The sequence below is a fragment of the Delphinus delphis genome, chromosome Y (assembly GCF_949987515.2).
Source record: "Delphinus delphis chromosome Y, mDelDel1.2, whole genome shotgun sequence".
Lineage (NCBI taxonomy): Eukaryota > Metazoa > Chordata > Mammalia > Artiodactyla > Delphinidae > Delphinus > Delphinus delphis.
The window spans coordinates 323,187-342,746 of NC_082705.1; the positions used below are offsets into that span (position 1 = coordinate 323,187).

At 35.5% G+C, this 19,560-nt stretch overlaps 1 protein-coding gene across 1 annotated transcript in view; it reads right to left on the reverse strand.

The window, feature by feature from the left end:
- The window catches only part of LOC132419216 (ubiquitin carboxyl-terminal hydrolase 9X-like), a 145,878-nt gene that overhangs the window by 46,699 nt on the left and 79,619 nt on the right, over nucleotides 1-19,560 (reverse strand). The window contains exons 22-26 of the mRNA XM_060003206.1: nucleotides 16,333-16,463; nucleotides 15,882-16,160; nucleotides 12,303-12,428; nucleotides 10,451-10,576; nucleotides 9,253-9,422 (exon numbers count right to left, since the gene is read on the reverse strand). Of these exons, the coding sequence (XP_059859189.1) occupies nucleotides 9,253-9,422; nucleotides 10,451-10,576; nucleotides 12,303-12,428; nucleotides 15,882-16,160; nucleotides 16,333-16,463 (832 nt within the window). The remainder of the gene's footprint in view (nucleotides 1-9,252; nucleotides 9,423-10,450; nucleotides 10,577-12,302; nucleotides 12,429-15,881; nucleotides 16,161-16,332; nucleotides 16,464-19,560) is intronic.

Here is a 19,560-nt window from a genome sequence, read left to right on the forward strand (position 1 = left end):
TAAATAGGGAAACACCAGCTTTAATTGACACAGTACACCAGACAGATTTAACTGATATTTAAAGAACATTCCACCCAAAAGTGGCAGAATACACTTTCTTCTCAATTGCACATGGAACATTCTACAGGATAGATCACCTCTTGGGTCACGAATTAAGCCTCAGAAAATAGAAGAAAACTGAAATCCTATCAAGCATCTTTTCTGACCACAACGCTATGAGACTGGAAATTAATTACAGGGAAAAAACTGTAAAAATACAAATACATGAAGGCTAAACAGTGCACTACTAAATAACCAAGAGATCACTGAAGAAATCAAAAAAGAAATTAAAGAATACTTAGAAACAAATGACAATGAAAACACAATGACCCAAAACCTATGGGACACAGCAAAAGCAGTTCTAAAAGGGAAGTTTATAGCAATTTTATCTCACCACAAGAAACAAGAAAAATCTCAAATAAACATCTAGCCCTACACTTAAAAGAACTAGAGAAAGGGGTTTCCCTGGTGGCGCAGTGGTTGAGAGTCCGTCTGCCGATACAGGGGATATGGGTTCGTGCCCCAGTCCGGGAAGATCCCACATACCGTGGAGTGGCTGGGCCTGTGCGCCATGGCTGCTGAGCCTGCATGTCTGGAGCCTGTGCTCCACAACAGGAGAGGCTACAACAGTGAGAAGCCCGTGTACCGAAAAAAAAAAAAAAAAAGAACTAGAGAAAGAAGAACAAAGAAAACCCAATGTCAGTAGAAGGAAAGAAATTATAAAGATCAGAGCAGAAATAAATAAAATAGAAATGAAGAAAACAATAGCAAAGATCAGTAAAATTATAAGCTGGATCTTTTAGTACCAGAACATAAACAAACTTGATAAACCCTTAGCCAGACTCATCAAGAAAAAAAGGCAGAGGATGCAAATCAATAAAATTAGAAATGAAAAAGGAGAAATCAAAACTGACCCTGCAGAAGTACAAAGGATTATAAGAGACTACTACAAAAAACTATATAACAATAAAACAGACAGCCAAGAAGAAATGGACAAATTCTTGGAAAGGTACAATTTTCTAAGACTGAACCAGGAAGAATTAGAAAATATAAACAGACCTATCACAAGTAATGAAATTGAAACTGAAATAAAAAAACCTTCCAACAAACAAAAGTACAGGACCAGACGGCTTCACAGGTGAATTCTATCAAACATTTAGAGAAGAGTTAAAACCAATCCTTCTCAAACTCCTCCAAAAAATCGAAGAGGGAGAAACACTCCCCAATTCATTTTATGAAGCCACCACCCACCGACACCAAAACCAGAAAAAGATATCACACAAAAAAAGAAAATTATAGACCAATATCACTGATGAACATAGATGCAAAAATCCTCAACAAAATACTAGCAAACAGAATCCAACAGCAGAAAAAAGGATCATACGCCATGATCAAGTGGGATTTATCCCAGGGATGCAAGGATTCTTCAATATACGCAAATCAATCAATGTGAAACATTAACAAATTAACAAACATTAACAAATTATGAAATAAAAACCATATGATCCTCTTAATAGATGCAGAAAAAGCTTTTGACAAAATTCAACACCCATTTATGATAAAAACTCTCCAGAAAATGGGTACAGAAGGAACCTACCTCAACAAAATAAAGGCCATATATGATAAACCCACAACAAGCATCATACTCAATGATGAAAAACTGAAAGTATTTCCACTAAGATCTGGAATAAGACAACGATGTCCACTCTCATCCCTCTTATTCAACATACTTTTGGAAGTCCTAGACACAGCCATCAGAGAAGAAAAAGAAACAAAAGGAATACAACTTGGAAAAGAAGAAGCAGAACTGCCACTGTTTGTCGATGACATGATACTATACATAGAAAATCCTAAAGATGCCACCAGAAAACTACAACTAATCAATGAATTTGGTAAGGTTGCAGGATACAAAATTAATGCACAGAAATCGCTGGCATTCCTGTACGCCAGTAACAAAAAAATCAGAAAGAGAAATTAAGGAAACACTCCCATTCACCATTGCAACAAAAAGAATAAAACACCTAGAAATAAACCTGCCTAAGGAGGTGAAAGGCATCTACTCAGAAACTATAAAACACTGATGAAAGAAATCAAAGATGACATAAACAGATGCAGAAATATACCATGTTCTTGGATTGGAAGAATCAATATTGTGAAAATGACTATACTATCAAAAGCTATCTACAGATTCAATGCAATCCCTATCAAACTACCAACGGCATTCTTCACAGAATTAGACCAAAAAATTTTACCATTTGTATGTAAACACTAAAGGCCCTGAACAGCAAAAGTAATCTTAAGAGAAAAAGAGTTGGAGGAATCAGGCTCCCTGACTTCAAACTATATCACAAAACTACAGTAATCAAGACAGTACGGTACTGGCAGAAAAAAAGAAATACAGATCAATGGTGCAGGATAGAAAGCCCAGAGGTAAACCCACACACATATGAGCACCAAATTTACGACAAAGGAGGCAAGAACATACAATGGAGAAAAGACAACCTCTTCAGTAAGTGGTGCTTGGGGGGTTTCCCTGGTGGCGGAGTGCTTAAGAATCTGCCTGCCAATGCAGGGGACACGGGTTCAAGCCCTGGTCCAGGAAGATCCCACATGCCTTGGAGCAACTAAGTCTCTATGCCGCATTACTGAGCCTGTGCTCTAGAGCCTGTGAGCCACAACTACTGAAGTCAGTGCACCTAGAGCCCATGCTCTGCAGTAAGAGAAGCCACCACAATGGGAAGTCCGTGCGCTGCAACGAAGAGTAGGTCCCACTCGCCGCAACCAGAGAAAAACCTGTGCGCAGCAATGAAGACCCATCGAAGACCCAATGAAGCCAAAACTAAATAATAATAATAATTAAAAAAAACAATCACAGGGCTTCTATAATGCTATTTAAAAAAAAAAAAGAAGTGGTGCTGGGAAAACTTGACAGCTACGTGTAAAAGAATGAAATCAGAACACTAACAAACACCATACACAAAAATAAGCTCAAAATGGATTAAAGACTTAAATTTAAAACCAGAGACTATAAAATTCTTAGTGGAAAACATAGGAAAAACACTCTTTGCCATAAACCACAGCAAGATCTTTTTCGACCCACCTCCTAGAGTAATGGAAATAAAAATTAAAAAATGGGACCTAATGAAACTTCAAAGCTTTTGCACAGCAAAGGAAACCATAAACAAGACCAAAAGACAACCCTCAGAATGGGAGAAAATATTTGCAAATGAAGCAACTGACAAAGGATTCATCTCCAAAATTTACAAGCAGCTCATGCAGCTCAATAACAGAAAAACAAACAACCCAATCCAAAAATGGGCAGAAGACTTAAATAGACATTTCTCCAAAGAAGATATACAGACTGCCAACAAACACATGAAAGAATGCTCAACATCATTAATCATTAGAGAAATGCAAACCAAAACTACAATGAGATATCATCTCACACCAGTCAGAATGGCCATCATCAAAAAATCTAGAAACAATAAATGCCGGAGACGGTGTGGAGAAAAGGGAACACTCTTGCACTGCTGGTGGGAATGTGAATTGGTTCAGCCACTATGGAGAACAGTATGGAGGTTCCTAAAAAAACTACAAATAGAACTACCATATGACCCAGCAATCCCACTACTGGGCATATACCCTGAGAAAACCAAAATTCAAAAAGAGTCATGTACCAAAATGTTCATTGCAGCTCTATTTACAATAGCCCGGAGATGGAAACAACCTAAGTGCCCATCATCGGATGAATGGATAAAGAAGATGTGGCACATATATACAATGGAATATTACTCAGCCATAAAAAGACGAAATTGAGCTATTTGTAATGAGGTGGATAGACCTAGAGTCTGCCATACAGAGTGAAGTAAGTCAGAAAGAAAAAGACAAATACCGTATGCTAACACATATATATGGAATTTAAGGAAAAAAAATGTCATGAAGAACCTAGGGGTAATACAGGAATAAAGACACAGACCTACTGGAGAACGGACTTGAGGATATGGGGAGGGGGAAGGGTCAGCTATGACAGGGCGAGAGAGAGTCATGGACATATACACACTAACAAACGTAAGGTAGATAGCTAGTGGGAAGCAGCCGCATGGCACATGGATATCGGTTCGGTGCTCTGTGACCGCCTGGAGGGGTAGGATAGGGAGGGTGGGTGGGAGGGAGACGCAAGAGGGAAGAGATATGGGAACATTTGTATAACTGATTCACTTTGTTATAAAGCAGAAACTAACACACCATTGTAAAGCAATTATATGCCAATAAAGATGTTAAAAAAAAAAAAGAGACATGTACCACAATGTTCACTGCAGCACTATTTACAATAGCCAGGACATGGTAGCAACCTAAATACCCATCGACAGATGAATGGATAAAGAAGATGTGGCACATATATACAATGGAATATTACTCGGCCATAAAAAGAAATGAAACTGAGTTATTTGTAGTGAGGTGGATGGACCTAGAATCTGTCACACAGAATGAAGTCAGAAAGAGAAAAACAAATACTGTATGCTAATGCATACATATGGAATGTTAGAAGAAAAAAAAAAGGTACTGATGAACCTAGCTGCAGGGCAGGAATAAAGAGGTAGACATAGAGAGTGGACTTGAGGACACAGGGTGGGACAGGGAAGCTGGGACGAAGTGAGAGTAGCATCGTCATATATACACTACTGAATCTAAAACAGTTGGCTGGTGGAAAGCAGCAGCGTAGCACACGGAGATCGGATTGGTGCTCTGCAATGACCAAGAGGGGTCATAGGGAGGATGGGAGGGAGGCTCAAGTGGGAGGGGATATGGGGACGTATGTATGCATATAGCTGATTCACTTTGTTGTGCAGCAGAAACTAACACAGTATTGTGAAGTAATTATACTCCAATAAAGATCTATTAAAAAAATAAAGTAGATTTGACTATCTAAAGTAGTCAAGAAATAAAAGAAATCCAAATCAGAAAAGAAGAAGTAAAGCTGTCACTGTTTGCAGATGACATGATACTATACATAGAGAATCCTAAAGATGCTACCAGAAAACTTCTAGAGCTAATCAATGAATTTGGTAAAGTAGCAGGATACAAAATTAATGCACAGAAATCTCTGGCATTCCTATACACTAATGATGAAAAACCTGAAAGTGAAATCAAGAAAACACTCCCATTTACCATTGCAACAAAAAGAATAAAATATCTAGGAATAAACCTACCTAAGGAGACAAAAGACCTGTATGCAGAAAATTGTAAGACACTGATGAAAGAAATTAAAGATGATACAAATAGATGGAGAGATATACCATGTTCTTGGATTGGAAGAATCAACATTGTGAAAATGACTCTACCACCCAAAGCAATCTACAGATTCAATGCAATCCCTATCAAACTACCACTGGCATTTTTCACACAACTAGAACAAAAAATTTCGCAATTTGTATGGAAACACAAAAGACCCCGAATAGCCAAAGCAATCTTGAGAACAAAAAAAGGAGCTGGAGGAATCAGGCTCCCTGACTTCAGACTATACTACAAAGCTACAGTAATCAAGACAGTATGGTACTGGCACAAAACAGAAATATAGATCAATGGAACACGATAGAAATTCCAGAGATAAACCCACGCATATATGGTCACCTTCTCTTTGATAAAGGAGGCAAAAATATACAGTGGAGAAAAGACAGCCTCTTCAATAAGTGGTGCTGGGAAAACTGGACAGGTACATGTAAAAGTATGAAATTAGAACACTCCTTAACACCATACACAAAAATAAGCTCAAAATGGATTAAAGACCTAAATGTAAGGCCAGACACTATCAAATTCTTAGAGGAAAACATAAGCAGAACACTCTATGACATAAATCACAGCAAGATCCTTTGTGACCCACCTCCTAGAGTAATGGAAATAAAAACAAAACAAATGGGAGTTAATTAAACTTAAAACTTTTGCACAGTAAAGGAAACCATAAACAAAACCAAAGGACAACCCTCAGAATGGGAGAAAATATTTGCAAATGAAGCAACCGACAAAGGATTCATCTCCAAAATTTACAAGCAGCTCATGCAGCTCAGTAACAAAAAAAAAAACAATCCAAAAATGGGCAAAAGACCTAAATAGACATTTCTCTAAAGAAGATATACAGATTGCCAATAAACACATGAAAGAATGTTCAGCATCATTAATCATTAGAGAAATGCAGATCAAAACTACAATGAGATATCATCTCACACCAGTCAGAATGGCCATCACCAAGAAATCTAAAAACAATAAATGCTGGAGAGTGTATGGAGAAAGGGAACACTCTTGCACTGCTGGTGGGAATGTAAATTGATACAGCCACTATGGAGAACAGTATGGAGGTTCCTTAGAAAACCACAAATAGAACTACAAATAGAACTATCACCCAGCTATCCCACTACTGGGCATATACCCTGAGAAAACCATAATTCAAAAAGAGTCATGTACCACAATGTTCATTGCAGCTCTATTTACAACAGCCAGGACATGGAAGCAACCTAAGTGTCCATCAACAGGTAAATGGATAAAGAAGATGTGGTACATATATACAATGGAATATTACTCAGCCATAAAAAGAAACAAAATTGAGTTATCTGTAGTGAGGTGGATGGACATAGAGTCTGTCATACAGAGTGAAGTAAGTCAGAAAGAGGAAAACAAATACCGTATGCTAACACATATATATGGAATCTAAGGGGGGAAAAAAAAAGGTCAGGAAGAATCTAGGGGCAAGATGGGAATAGACACCGAACTACTAGAGCATGGACTTGAGAATATGGGGAGGGGGAAGGATAAGCTGTGACAAAGTGAGACAGTGGCATGGACATATATATACTACCAAACGTAAAATAGATAGCTAGTGGGAAGCAGCCACATAGCACAGGGAGATCAGCTAGGTGGTTTGTGACCACCTAGAGGGGTGGGATAGGGAGGGTGAGAGAGAGGGAGACACAAGAGGTAAGAGATATGGGAAAATATGTATAACTGATTCACTTTGTTATAAAGCAGAAACTAACACACCATTGTAAAGCAGTTATATTCCAATAAAGATGTTAAAAAATAAATAAATAAAGTAGTCAAAATCACAGAAACATAAAGTAGAAAGGCATTTCCCAAGAGGGAGGGTGCAGGGGGGAGTAGTGGTGGCAAGATAGATTGGAGAATTAGTGTGTAGTGGGAACAGAGTTTGAGTTCTGAAAGATGAAAATGTTAGAGCTCTATTGCAGAACCATGTAAATAACTTTAACATTAACTGTAAACTTTCAAACAGTATGATGTCACATATTTTTACCACAATAAAATAAATTAAAAATTCTCAGTAAAATATTGACAACTAAATACAGAAATATATACAACATGACCAAGTGAGATTTATTCCAAGAATGGAAGAGTGGTTCATTATATAAATCAGTTATGTTAATACAACACATACATATAAAAAAGGGGAAAACCACATGACCATCTCAAATGATTCAGAAAAAACACCCAAATTTCAACTTTTTCATGATAAAAATACTTAATAAGCTAAAAATAAAAAGGAACTTTCTTAGGAGAGTAAAGACATCAATGAAAAACTTGACAGCTAACATCACATTAGATGAAAGAGTGAAAGTTTTCTCTCCGTACCACGAACGAGAAAAGGATGCTTGCTGTCACTATGTCTATTCAACATAACAGAGTAAGTAAGCAAAGGCAAATGACACACATCCAAATTGCAAAGGTAGAAGTAAAACTACCTCTTTTTACAAATGACAGGCTCTGATATTGATAACACCCTAACAAATCCATTCAGAAGCTTAATCCAGCAAAACTGTAAAATACAAAATCAAACACAAAAATCATGTGTATTTCTAGGTACTAGCAACGAACAACCCAAATAGAAAATTAAGAAAACAATTCCACCTAGAATAGCAGCGGAAAGAATACTTTTAAATAAAACCAAGAAGGTGCAATAGTGTCAAAAGAAATGAAAGAAGACCTAAATATAGAAAGATAACCTGCATCACATACTGAAACTTAACATTGTTAACATGTTAATACCACTCAGAGCAATCTATAGATTTAATGTAATTTCTTTCAAAATTCTTTTTATCACAGAAATGCAGAAACCTATTCTAAAATTCAAAGAAAAATGGACTTACTTAAATGTCTAACTAGAGATTTCTCCACAGAGGATATACCATAAGCACATGAAGAGATGCTCAACATCACTAACCATAAAGAAAAATGAAAATCAAAACTACTGTGAGATCCACCACACACCCATTAGGGTGGCTATTATTAAAATGTCAGAAAATAGCAGGTATGAAAGAGGATGTGGAGAAACTGAAATCTTTGTACACTGCTTGTGGGTGTATAAAATGGTGAAGCCACTGTGTAATTCAGTTTGGTGGACCCTGAGGAAGTTAAACACAGGATTTCTACATGACCTAACAGATCCACTCCAAATTACATGCTAAAAAGACTGAGAATGGGAACTCAAACACGTATCTGTGTTTACAACAATGGTCATAGCAGTACTACTCACAATAGCCCGAAGTAGAAACAATCAAAGTGTCCACCAACAGATGAATGCATAAGCAAAAATATAATACATACATAAAGTGAAATATTATAGAGCGTTAAAAATGAAGGAAATCCTTCAACAAGCTACATGTATGAACCTTGAGATTTTGCTAAATGAAACACAAGAAGACTAGTATTGTGTAATTCCACTTATATGAGGTACTGACAATAGGCAAATTCACAGAGACAGGATATATATTAGAGGTAAACAGTGGCACAGAGGTTTGGAAATGGGAGTAAGTTACTACTTAATGTGTTTGGTATGATGAAAAATTTAGGAAATAGTGGTGACGACTGCCCAACAGTGTAAATGTTTTCAATGTCCCTTAACTGTTCACTTAAAAGTCATTAAAATGTCTGATTTTTTGTTACAAATAACTATACACTTTACCACAATTAAAAAACTGTAAAAGAAATTTAAAAATCAACAGGGGCATTTTCCAGAGATGAAAACATATTTAGGTTAAGTGAAAAATATTAAATACATGTTTCCTAAATATCAAAGTGCTAATGTAGACAAGAAAAAGGTTTCCTTATTTGACTTCTGAGATAAATTTTGATCAAAATTAATTCATGTCTGCCTAAAAGAATAAGGTCAGACTTCTCACAAAACAACAATAAAAAAAAATCACTTACTTGCTGGGACAGTGCAACAGTAAGTCAATGATAAATGTCTGCCAGTCCTTTTCTTTACTAAATGCATCCAGGGCTGTTGGAATTAGAGCAAAACATAATGTCATCACTTCCAATGCTTCACAGCAAACCTGTTCATCTTCCATGTCTGGCCCATTGCTTGTATTGGTGGTCTGTAAAATTATGATGAGGAGTAAATTACCAGTGATACAGTTAGGACAAAGTCACAAACCTTCAAGTTAGTATTTAAAACTTATGTATACTCACTAAAGACCATTTGTCTTCAGTCTCTTGACCTGTAGCTTTTGAGACCCTTTGGAATATATCCCAAAGAGGATTAAAGAAGTATGCTCAGTAAAAACTAAGAATTACTTCCTTGTTCTTCTGGGTGTAAGTGGTGTACTTCTGCATTAATCATGATTCCTTTCTAAAGAATAACTCTGGCACTGTACTTGGTTCTTTGATTAGTTTTCTTGTACAGCGTATCTAAAATGCCATTTTATTAAAAAAGCAACTAGCTTACACAAATGTTGAGGAAGGTTATAGAAGACTTTTCCAACCTAAAATATATTCAAGTTGGTAGCTAATAATTTATAATTATAATTTATCAAAAAAATAAAATCAGTATAATATACGTCTAGAACAGAATAGTCATTCAAATATTCCAAAAAGGAACCTCTACAATTCCATTAACCACTTTCCTCTCTTAAATATACAGAAATGACTATCAAAGACAAGTAAACAGAATAGAAAATCAAAGAGCTAAACAAAGTCTCATTTCTGCAAATAATTTGCTTAATCAAATGAGAAACAGGGATAACACCTAAATGGTAGAAACCGTTGCTGCTTTTGAGTGCTATAAAAGAAGGAAGTAAAGTACTTGGACGTCATAATTCCACAAACTTGAAGAAAGAATAATAATTAAAGAAAACTGGGAAAAGCAAATTCTTTATGGCGTAACTATATTCAACTCAATAAGAGATTAAAAAAGTTTTAGAAAAAAACTGCCTTACAGTGAGATCTTGAAGTATTTATTTTCAAAATAAAATTTTATACATTCTCACCCTAACTACAGAAGTTTATCTTAAACCATTAGATACACAGTGATTGGTCTTTAAAGATGGCAGACAAGATGAAAAATTTAGTCATATACATAATTAACATGTACACAAAAGGAATGCACTTCTGTAATAACTCTTACCATCTCATAAATTTTAGTGATTTCTTCATTTGGGCTAAATACTAGATCTAATGTCCCACATCCTGATGCCCAGATGATTTTTTGTATAGCTCTAATTTCACAAATATCAGGCATATATCTTGAAGCCTGAAAGAAAATGAGTAATTAAAGTGCTGACAGAATAAAATAACTATGACAGTCTATGCTATCTTTAAGATGTGAAGAAGACTTGGTCCTGCAGATGCAAACTATTATATATAGGATGGATAAACACCAATCACAGGGAACTATATTCAATATTCTGTGATAAACCATAATGGAAAAGAATGACAAAGAATATACATATATATATATATATGTAAAACAATCACTTTGCTGTACAGCAGAAATTAACACATTGTAAACCAACTATACCTCAATAAAATTAAAAAATAAATTAATAAAAGAAAAACAAAGTAGCCTTGGTCCCATGTTTTTTTGGATCTTAACGTCAAGTCATACAACATATACAGACAGGGCTTCCCTGGTGGCACAGTGGTTAAGAATCTGCCTGCTAATGCAGGGGACACGGGTTTGAGCCCTGGTCCAGGAAGATCCCACATGCCGCAGAGCAACTAAGCTCCCGTGCTACAACTACTGAGCCTGTGCTCCAGAGCCTGTGCGCTACACCTATTGAGCCCACATGCCACAACTACTGAAGTCTGCGTGCCTAGAGCCCGTGCTCTACAACAAGAGAAGCCACCACAATGAGAAGCCCAGGCACCGTAATGAAGAGTAACCCTCACTCACCGCAGCTAGAGAAAGCCCGCGTGCAGCAACAAAGACCCAATGCAGCCAAAAAGAAATTAATTAAAATAAATAAACTAAAATATATATATATATATATACACACACACACACACACACACACACACACACACACACAGATGAAGCAAAATCATGCTTATCAGCTATAGCCACAATGTAGGCTTCAGGTTAAGATCTAATCTGGCATGAACATATTTCATAAGAATTTTACAAACACAGAAACGAAATTACCCAGCCATTCCACTCCTATGTGTTTACCCAGAAATAAGAAAACATGTGCCAAAGAGGCACTTGTGACTTACTGGTGATTTTCAAAATGGCTCTATTCCAAATAGTAAAAAAACTAGGAATAACACAAGTGTTCATTAACAGAACATGTAGGATGACCATAAAGTGTAATATTGCTCAAAATGGATAAAGTATTGACATATAATACAGCACCGATAAATTTCAAAATCATGCAGACTGAAATAATCCAGACACAAAGGAGTATACAATTTTTTTTTTAACTGGATAGAATTTTTACTGGCATTGCCTTGATTCTATAGATCAATTTGGTAACTTACACTTTTACCATATTGTCTTCTACGTTACAGAAGACTCCATGTATTTGTCTTTAATTTCGTTTATAATATGATTTTATTTATGTAAAATTTAAGAAAATGATTACTACTCTACAGTGACAAAAGCAGCAGTAAATGCCTGCAGTAAGGAAGAGAAAACTTTTGGGGCTGACAGAAATACTCTGTTTCTTGACTGTATCATTAATTTAAACATTATGTCAAAACGCAGTATATGTTTTATTTTGATCTAGTTTATGCAATATATATTACAGCTCAAAAGGCCTGTTTAAAAGTTTTTAAGAAGTACTTTCTGAAGTACTGATGTTAATATGTAATAGTAAATACAATTTTAGCAAATTTTAGTTAAAATAAGAGACTCTAAAGTGATACTCTCAGAATATTCAACCTCAGGTTGTGATATTCATGAGTAAGTAGAGACTGTGTCAAGAGTAATAAAAAATAAGCCAACCAAGGTCCCAGAACTTTCAAAGTATGATACTAACCTCATCAGATATTTGTTGAGCAAGACGTATGGATACATTTCTAAGCATGCACTCAGATGATGGGTTAGGAATGCTCTGAAGGGCATTTTGTAGCACCACTGCTTGATCATGAGTAATGTGGTTAATCTGAAAAAAGTTAACCTTTTTACTTGGGAGTAAAAAACTTGTACATGATTAAATTTCAAAAATTTGTACATAGCAAAAACCCAACCATTTGCTCCTCATCCACCATCACTCTCTTAGGATGTCATCCTTCTACTTATCTACTGTAGAATATATGGTGCTCAGCATAAAAAAGCATTTCAGATTGCCAACCTGTAGACTGCCTCTGTTAGTTGCCTTTTAAAAAGTGACAATACTCCTCTGCAAACTCCAATTTCACATGAATTCAACTGTTTCTACAACTATGTTCACTTTCACTTGCATGACATAATGACACAGCTCTGAACTTTATAGGTCTTTATAGGTCTCTAGCAAAATCCTTTATAGGTCTATAGACTTTATAGGTCTCTAGCAAAAATCCTTTTCCCAGGCCTCCTACTCAGCAAATGACCATGCTTGCTGTGATATGACTAAGAAAACTGAGGGTACCAAATAAACAGACTTTCAACTTCTTATCATCTAATCTCTAAAATTATTTTTCTCACTTCCTTCCCTTTCAGTCTTTAAAATGGTTTTTATATTTTGTTCATAAGTACTTTGTTAACTGTGCTCTAAACACACATCACCAAAAATGTGCTGAAGTCTCCCCCATCCTCTGTATATACCTTTCTTTTACAGTCAAGTTTTGGTAAGAAAATCTTTTCAAAAATAGATGTTTTAAAAAATTCTAAGAGTTTGCAGAGGTGTTCCTACAGTCTCTAGGTGGACAACGAAGACTGACTAGGTACAAGGCTTCCAGCTCTTCTCTCTTAACTTCAAATGGGACAAGTTTAACTTTTTGTTTAATCTTTTGTTATTTATTATTATGTACATATTAATTATTTAAATCCTTCCAAAAGTATTTGAAGGTCTACTTGCCAGGTGCTACTACATGAGATTTCAAATAAAAAGTGAATGTAGCACAGGTGGTATAAGTACAGTTTCAGAATAAGTACAGTAGCATCTTCACAGAGTTAAAACTCTCAGGTCCTTTTTACTATTTGGGTCAAGTTATTTCACCTCTTTAGATCTTAAATTTTCACTTAAAAAATAGGAAGAAATAAAAGTGACTGACCAAATATATTTATATTAATGATTAAATAAGATAAAGTATAATAATTAACATAAAGGAACTCAATATATTTACATGATTACTAATTTCCAATGAACTAGCCTGAACACACAGGAATCATGTATGCTTTTGTTAACATTTTCACCTTAAGCAATATATGGTATATAATAGAGGCATGATAGATTATCTGTGCAAAGACTAAAAACATGTTTTCAAACAGTTAATTCACTTTTACTAATTATTTAGGGTTTATTTTTTAAATCAAAAGCTTAGGGCACTTTTACACTGAAATTCTTCTTGTTAAGAACACCACTGATATGTTAATTTCCAATTCAACTCAGTAAACTGGGATGAGGATTAAGTATGGTATACAAGGTAAAAATAACTTTCCTTTCACTTACTGTATTGGCAGAACTAAACATTTTCTATTAAAAAAAAACAAGGTCTGGGCTTCCCTGGTGGTGCAGTGGTTGAGAGTCCGCCTGTCGATGCAGGGGACATGGGTTCGTGCCCTGGTCCGGGACGATCCCACATGCCGCGGAGTGGCTGGGCCCGTGAGCCATGGCTGCTGAGCCTGTGCATCCGGAGCCTGTGCTCCGCAACGGGAGAGGCCACAACAGTGAGAAGCCCGTGTACCACCAAAAAAAAAAAAAAAAAAAAAAAAAAAAAAAAAGGTCTAAAACTTCATGGAAAAGGAATTAAGTTAAAGAAGTAATAATAAAAGTATAAATGTGGAAATGATAAAGTTTTACTTAAGAGTATAAATAAATTCTTAAATCCATGAGGAAGAACACCCAGAATTAATTTTCTTTACTAGTTACTGTATTTATCAACTTGTAACCCTATTCTAAATATTATATGTGGTTCTATAATAAACGTATTTTAAATGCTAATTTTTCACTTAACTCCTTACTAGAATGTGGGCAGCTTGCAATTAGACCCTATTATGTATCTTTGTATCCTTATGGCATTTTCTAAATAGTAAGTCTTAGGGAAAAGAACAAGAAGATACATAAAATTGCTTTGTTACTTCATTAAGCCACTATGGAAACGATCATGATCAGAACCTATCTGTTTTTATGTAAATATGCACATAAACCACAATACAAAGCAATCAAACTTACAGTGAGGACAGAGCACTATAAATTTCTTCTCTAAAAGTGCTTGCATAAATTTTAACTTTTCAAATCAAATTTTCAAAATTATATAAAAACATAGAGACTATAAATAACCTTTAAGTACCCATTATCTAGCTTCAATAATTGTAAACAAAAGGCTAAACTTGTTTCACTGAATCCCCAACTCACTAACTCTGCCCACCTCACCCAGAATTATTCTGGAGAAAATCCCAGACATTCTATTTTATTAGAAATGACTTAGCGTAACTCTTATTTTTTTTAATTTATGCTAATTTTTATTTTTTTATTTATTATTTATTATTATTCTTTTTGGCAGCCCCAGTGGCTTGAAGAATCTTAGTTCCCTGACCAGGGACTGAACCTGCATCCTGGCAGTGAAAGTGCTGAGTCCTGACCACTGGACCACCAGGGAATTCCTAATGACTCTTCTTTTAAACAATATCCACAATACTACTCTCCCACCTAAGATAATTAATTAACTCTAACATCAAATATCTAGTAATTATTTAAATTGCCTTAAGAACTAACCCATTTCTGATGAAAAAAAAATCTGTATGCCTAAGCTAGTTTATCTTCAGCAATTTAATAAAACCATCACTTGTAATGTAAATAAACTCAATTTCAGTGAGAATTGGAAGCCACATTCAACATTTGCATCAAATCTCAGCATATCTTGAGAGCATCTGGTGAGCATCTGTGCTTTAAGGATGCTACCAGCATAAACAGAGAGTCTTTGTCAGTCGCAGTAGTTACATTGCTCAGCGGGATGAGACGTGGGTGACATGCCAAATACATCTTTTCTTCTATAACCAACTGTCTTTATATAACTTTCAGGTATGAGCCAACGAAAGATTCATGTGAAGTTTTTATGAGACTTAAAACAACTGAAAAGTAAAAAAAAAAAAAAGGGGGGGGGATACTTAAGGGGAATGAAGTATCCTCTGAGGTTACTGTAATCAGTATATCACATTTACATTTGGGGACTTCCCTGGCAGTGCAGTGGTTAAGACTCTGGTGCTTGCACTGCAGGGCTCCCAGGTTCAAACCCTGGTCAAGGAACTAAGATCCCACATGCAGCACAGCGCAGCCAAAAAAAAAAAATTTTTTTTTTTAATATTTCAACACAAATATAACTTAATAGAGTGAATTGAACTTGCATGCTCTCACTGAAGGCTCTAACTTTAAAAATTAAATATTAACCACAAAACATTTAAAAAAATGTATTACCGGTGTTATGGGATCTGCACCACCTACAACTGGTTGACAAGCCTCTGCTACAGCTCGAACATGGCCATAGCCTATAGCAGTTAACAAGAGTTTGGCTATTTTAAGACCACTGAAGTAAGCACCCCTTCGTGTCTCCATATCTGTATTAGGCAGGAAGTTATTTCTTGTTAGCATACTCAGCACAAGGGGTAAGCCACCACTTTTCAAGAAGTGAAGTTGAAAGTCAGAGGAATCATCTGCCAAAAGTGCACCAGCAGGCATTAACAAGGCATAAACTACCTGGAAAAGAGAAGGGTGGGGGGACAGAAACTGTATTAAAGATGTTAAAAATAAATTTATAACTTCTATTTCCCTTATCATTGCTAAGAAATTCTTAACTATTTCAAAAGATTATACACAATCATATCACCACATCATGAAAAATTCTACTTTTGAAAAGGAAAATACCAACCTCTGTTAGGTACAGCACTCGGGAGGCAGAAGGACCAAAGAAAAGTGAATCAAGAGATGGTCCAAGGTTATTTTCTCCAAGTTTTGCCTGGTCCAAACAAACAGCTCTTAATTTTTCTATTGTTGTGCTATCTGCAAAGAAAATAGACAAAGACTAAAGTAAAATATTCAATACGTTGTTAATATTTCACATATATACTGAAGAGTATTAAACATGAAACATCATCTATAAATTCAATTAAGCTGAGCTATAAGTTCACATGTTACAAGACATAACCAGACCTGGACTGGTTAATGATCAACCAGGGCTCTTTAATCGTCAACCCAATATATGAAGGGAACAGTTTCCTATCCAGAGACCTAAAATCAACAGGTTCTCCTTCATCCACTAGAGACAGAAAAAAAAAAAACACAAACCACAACACTGAAAAGGAATTAGTTCTTGAAACACAAACACAAGCTCCTCCCACCAAGTTCTCAATTATCTGTCTCATATGACATTACACATAAACTATTTGAGCTTTACTGAAAATTTTGAGCTTCAAAAGAAGGTACACTTTAAAAAGAAAATGACAAAAGTAACAATTATTCTTAATGTATACTTAAAATGAGAAAAGCTATTTATTTTGTTTTGTCATATAAAGATGTGAAGTTTAGAGAAAAAAACCCCACACAGTGAAAGATTACACTAAAAAGATAGTTCCTTCTTGGAAGAAAACTTAGCAGCAAATCTGCATGACCTTAGATAAGGTAATGATCTCTTATATATGATGCCAAAAGAACAAGTGTTAAGAAAAAGAGACAAACTTGACTGTAACAAAGGACATTATTTACAGAGTGAAAAGAGAACACACAGAAGAATACGTTTAAGTTATGTGATTTGATAAAGGACTTGTATCTGAATACACCAGAACATTTACAAAACAATAATACAAATAACCCAAATGAAAAATAAGCAAAGGCCTTGAACAGACATTTCTCCAAAGATAGGCAAATTGGTAGTAAGCACATCATCAGTCATCAAGGAAATGCAACTCAAAATCATGATAAGATACGACTTCACATGTTGGTGAAAACGTGGAGAAAATGGAACCCTTATACCTTACTGTGGGAATAGAAAATGTACCATATATTTTACCATGATAAGAAAACAAAAATAAAAGCAAGGCAAATGACTCAGTGATTTTTTGGAGGCACCCATGGTGAACTGATAGATATTAATGATGCTGCTCAGTATTTGTTCAGGATAAGGCAATGTCAAGTTTTCAGTGATTAAAGAACTGAACAAATCAATAGCAGAATAACTGAGGCAGAAGAACGGATAAGTGAGCTTGAAGACAGAATGGTGGAATTCACTGCTGCAGAACAGAATAAAGAAAAAAGAATGAAAAGAAATGAACACAGCCTAAGAGACCTCTGGGACAACATTAAACGCAACAACATTCACATCATAGGATCCCAGAAGGAGAAGAGAGAGAAAGGACCAGAGAAAATAGGTGAAGAGATTATAGTTGAAAACTTCCCTAACACGGGAAAGGAAAGAGCAACCCAAGCCCAGGAAGCGCAGAGAGTCCCATACAGGATAAACCCAAGGAGAAACATGCCAAGACACACAGTAATCAAATTGGCAAAAATTAAAGACAAAGAAAAATTGCTGAAAGCAGCAAGGGAAAAATGACAAATAATATACAAGGGAACTCCCATAAGGTTAACAGCTGATTTCTCAGCAGAAACTCTACAAGCCAGAAGGGAGTGCCATCATATACTTAAAGTGATGCAAGGGAAGAACCTACAACCAAGATGACTCTACCCCAGCAAGGATCTCATTCAGATTTGATGGAGAAATCAAAAGCTTTACAGACAAGCAAAAGCTAAGAGAATTCAGCACCACCAAACCAGCTCTACAACAAATGGTAAAGGAACTTCTCTAAGTGGTAAACACAAGAGAAGAAAAGGACCTACAAAAACAAACCCAAAACAATTAAGAAAATGGTAATAGGAACATACATATAGATAATTACCTTAAACGTGAATGGATTAAATACTCCAACCAAAATACACAGGCTTGCTGAATGGATAAAAAACAAGACCCATACATATGCTGTCTACAAAAGACCTGCTTCAGACCTGGGGACACATACAGACTGAAAGTGAGGGGATGGAAAAAGCTATTCCATGCAAATGGAAATCAATATAAACCTGGAGTAGCAATACTCCTATCAGATAAACTAGACTATAAAATAAAGAATGTTATAAGAGACAAGGAAGGACACTACATAATGATCAAGGGATCAATACAAGAAGAAGATATAACAATTATAAATCTATATGCACCCAACAGGAGCCCCTCAATACATAAGGCAACTGCTAACAGCTATAAAAGAGGAAATTGACACTAACACAATAATAGTGGGGGACTTTAACACCTCACTTACACCAATGGACTTAAATTTAAGAAATCATATCAAGCATCTTTTCTGATCACAAAGCTATGAGATTAGAAATCAATTACAAGGATAAAAATGTAAAAAACACAAACACATGGAGGCTAAACAATATGTTACTAAAAAACCAAAGGATCACTGAAGAAATCAAAGAGGAAATTAAAAAATACCTACAGACAATGAAAACACGACGATACAAAACCTATGGGATGTAGCAAAAGCAGTTCTAAGAGGCAAATTTATAGCTATACAAGCCTACCTCAAGAAACAAGAAAAATCTCCAATAAACAATCTAACCTTACACCTAAAGGAACCAGAGAAAGAAGAACAAACGAAGTCCAAAGTTAGCAGAAGGAAAGAAACATAAAGATCAGAGCAGAAATAAATGAAATAGAAACAAAGAAAAGAATAGCAAGGATCAATAAAACTAAAAGCTGCTTGAGAAGATAAACAAAATTGATAAATGATTAACCAGACTCATCAAAAAAGAGAAGACTCAAATCCATAAAATTAGAAATGAAAAAGGAGAAGTTACAACAGATGCCATGGAAATACAAAGCATCCTAAGAAACCACTACAAGCAACTCTATGCCAATAAAATGGACAACCTGGAGGAAATGGACAAATTCTTCGAAAGGTATAACCTTCCAAGACTGAACCAGGAAGACACAGAAAATATGAACACACCAATCACAAGTAATGAAATTGAAACTCTGATTAAAAATCTCACAACAAACAAAAGTCCAGGACCAGATGGTTTCACCGGTGAATTCTATCAAACATTT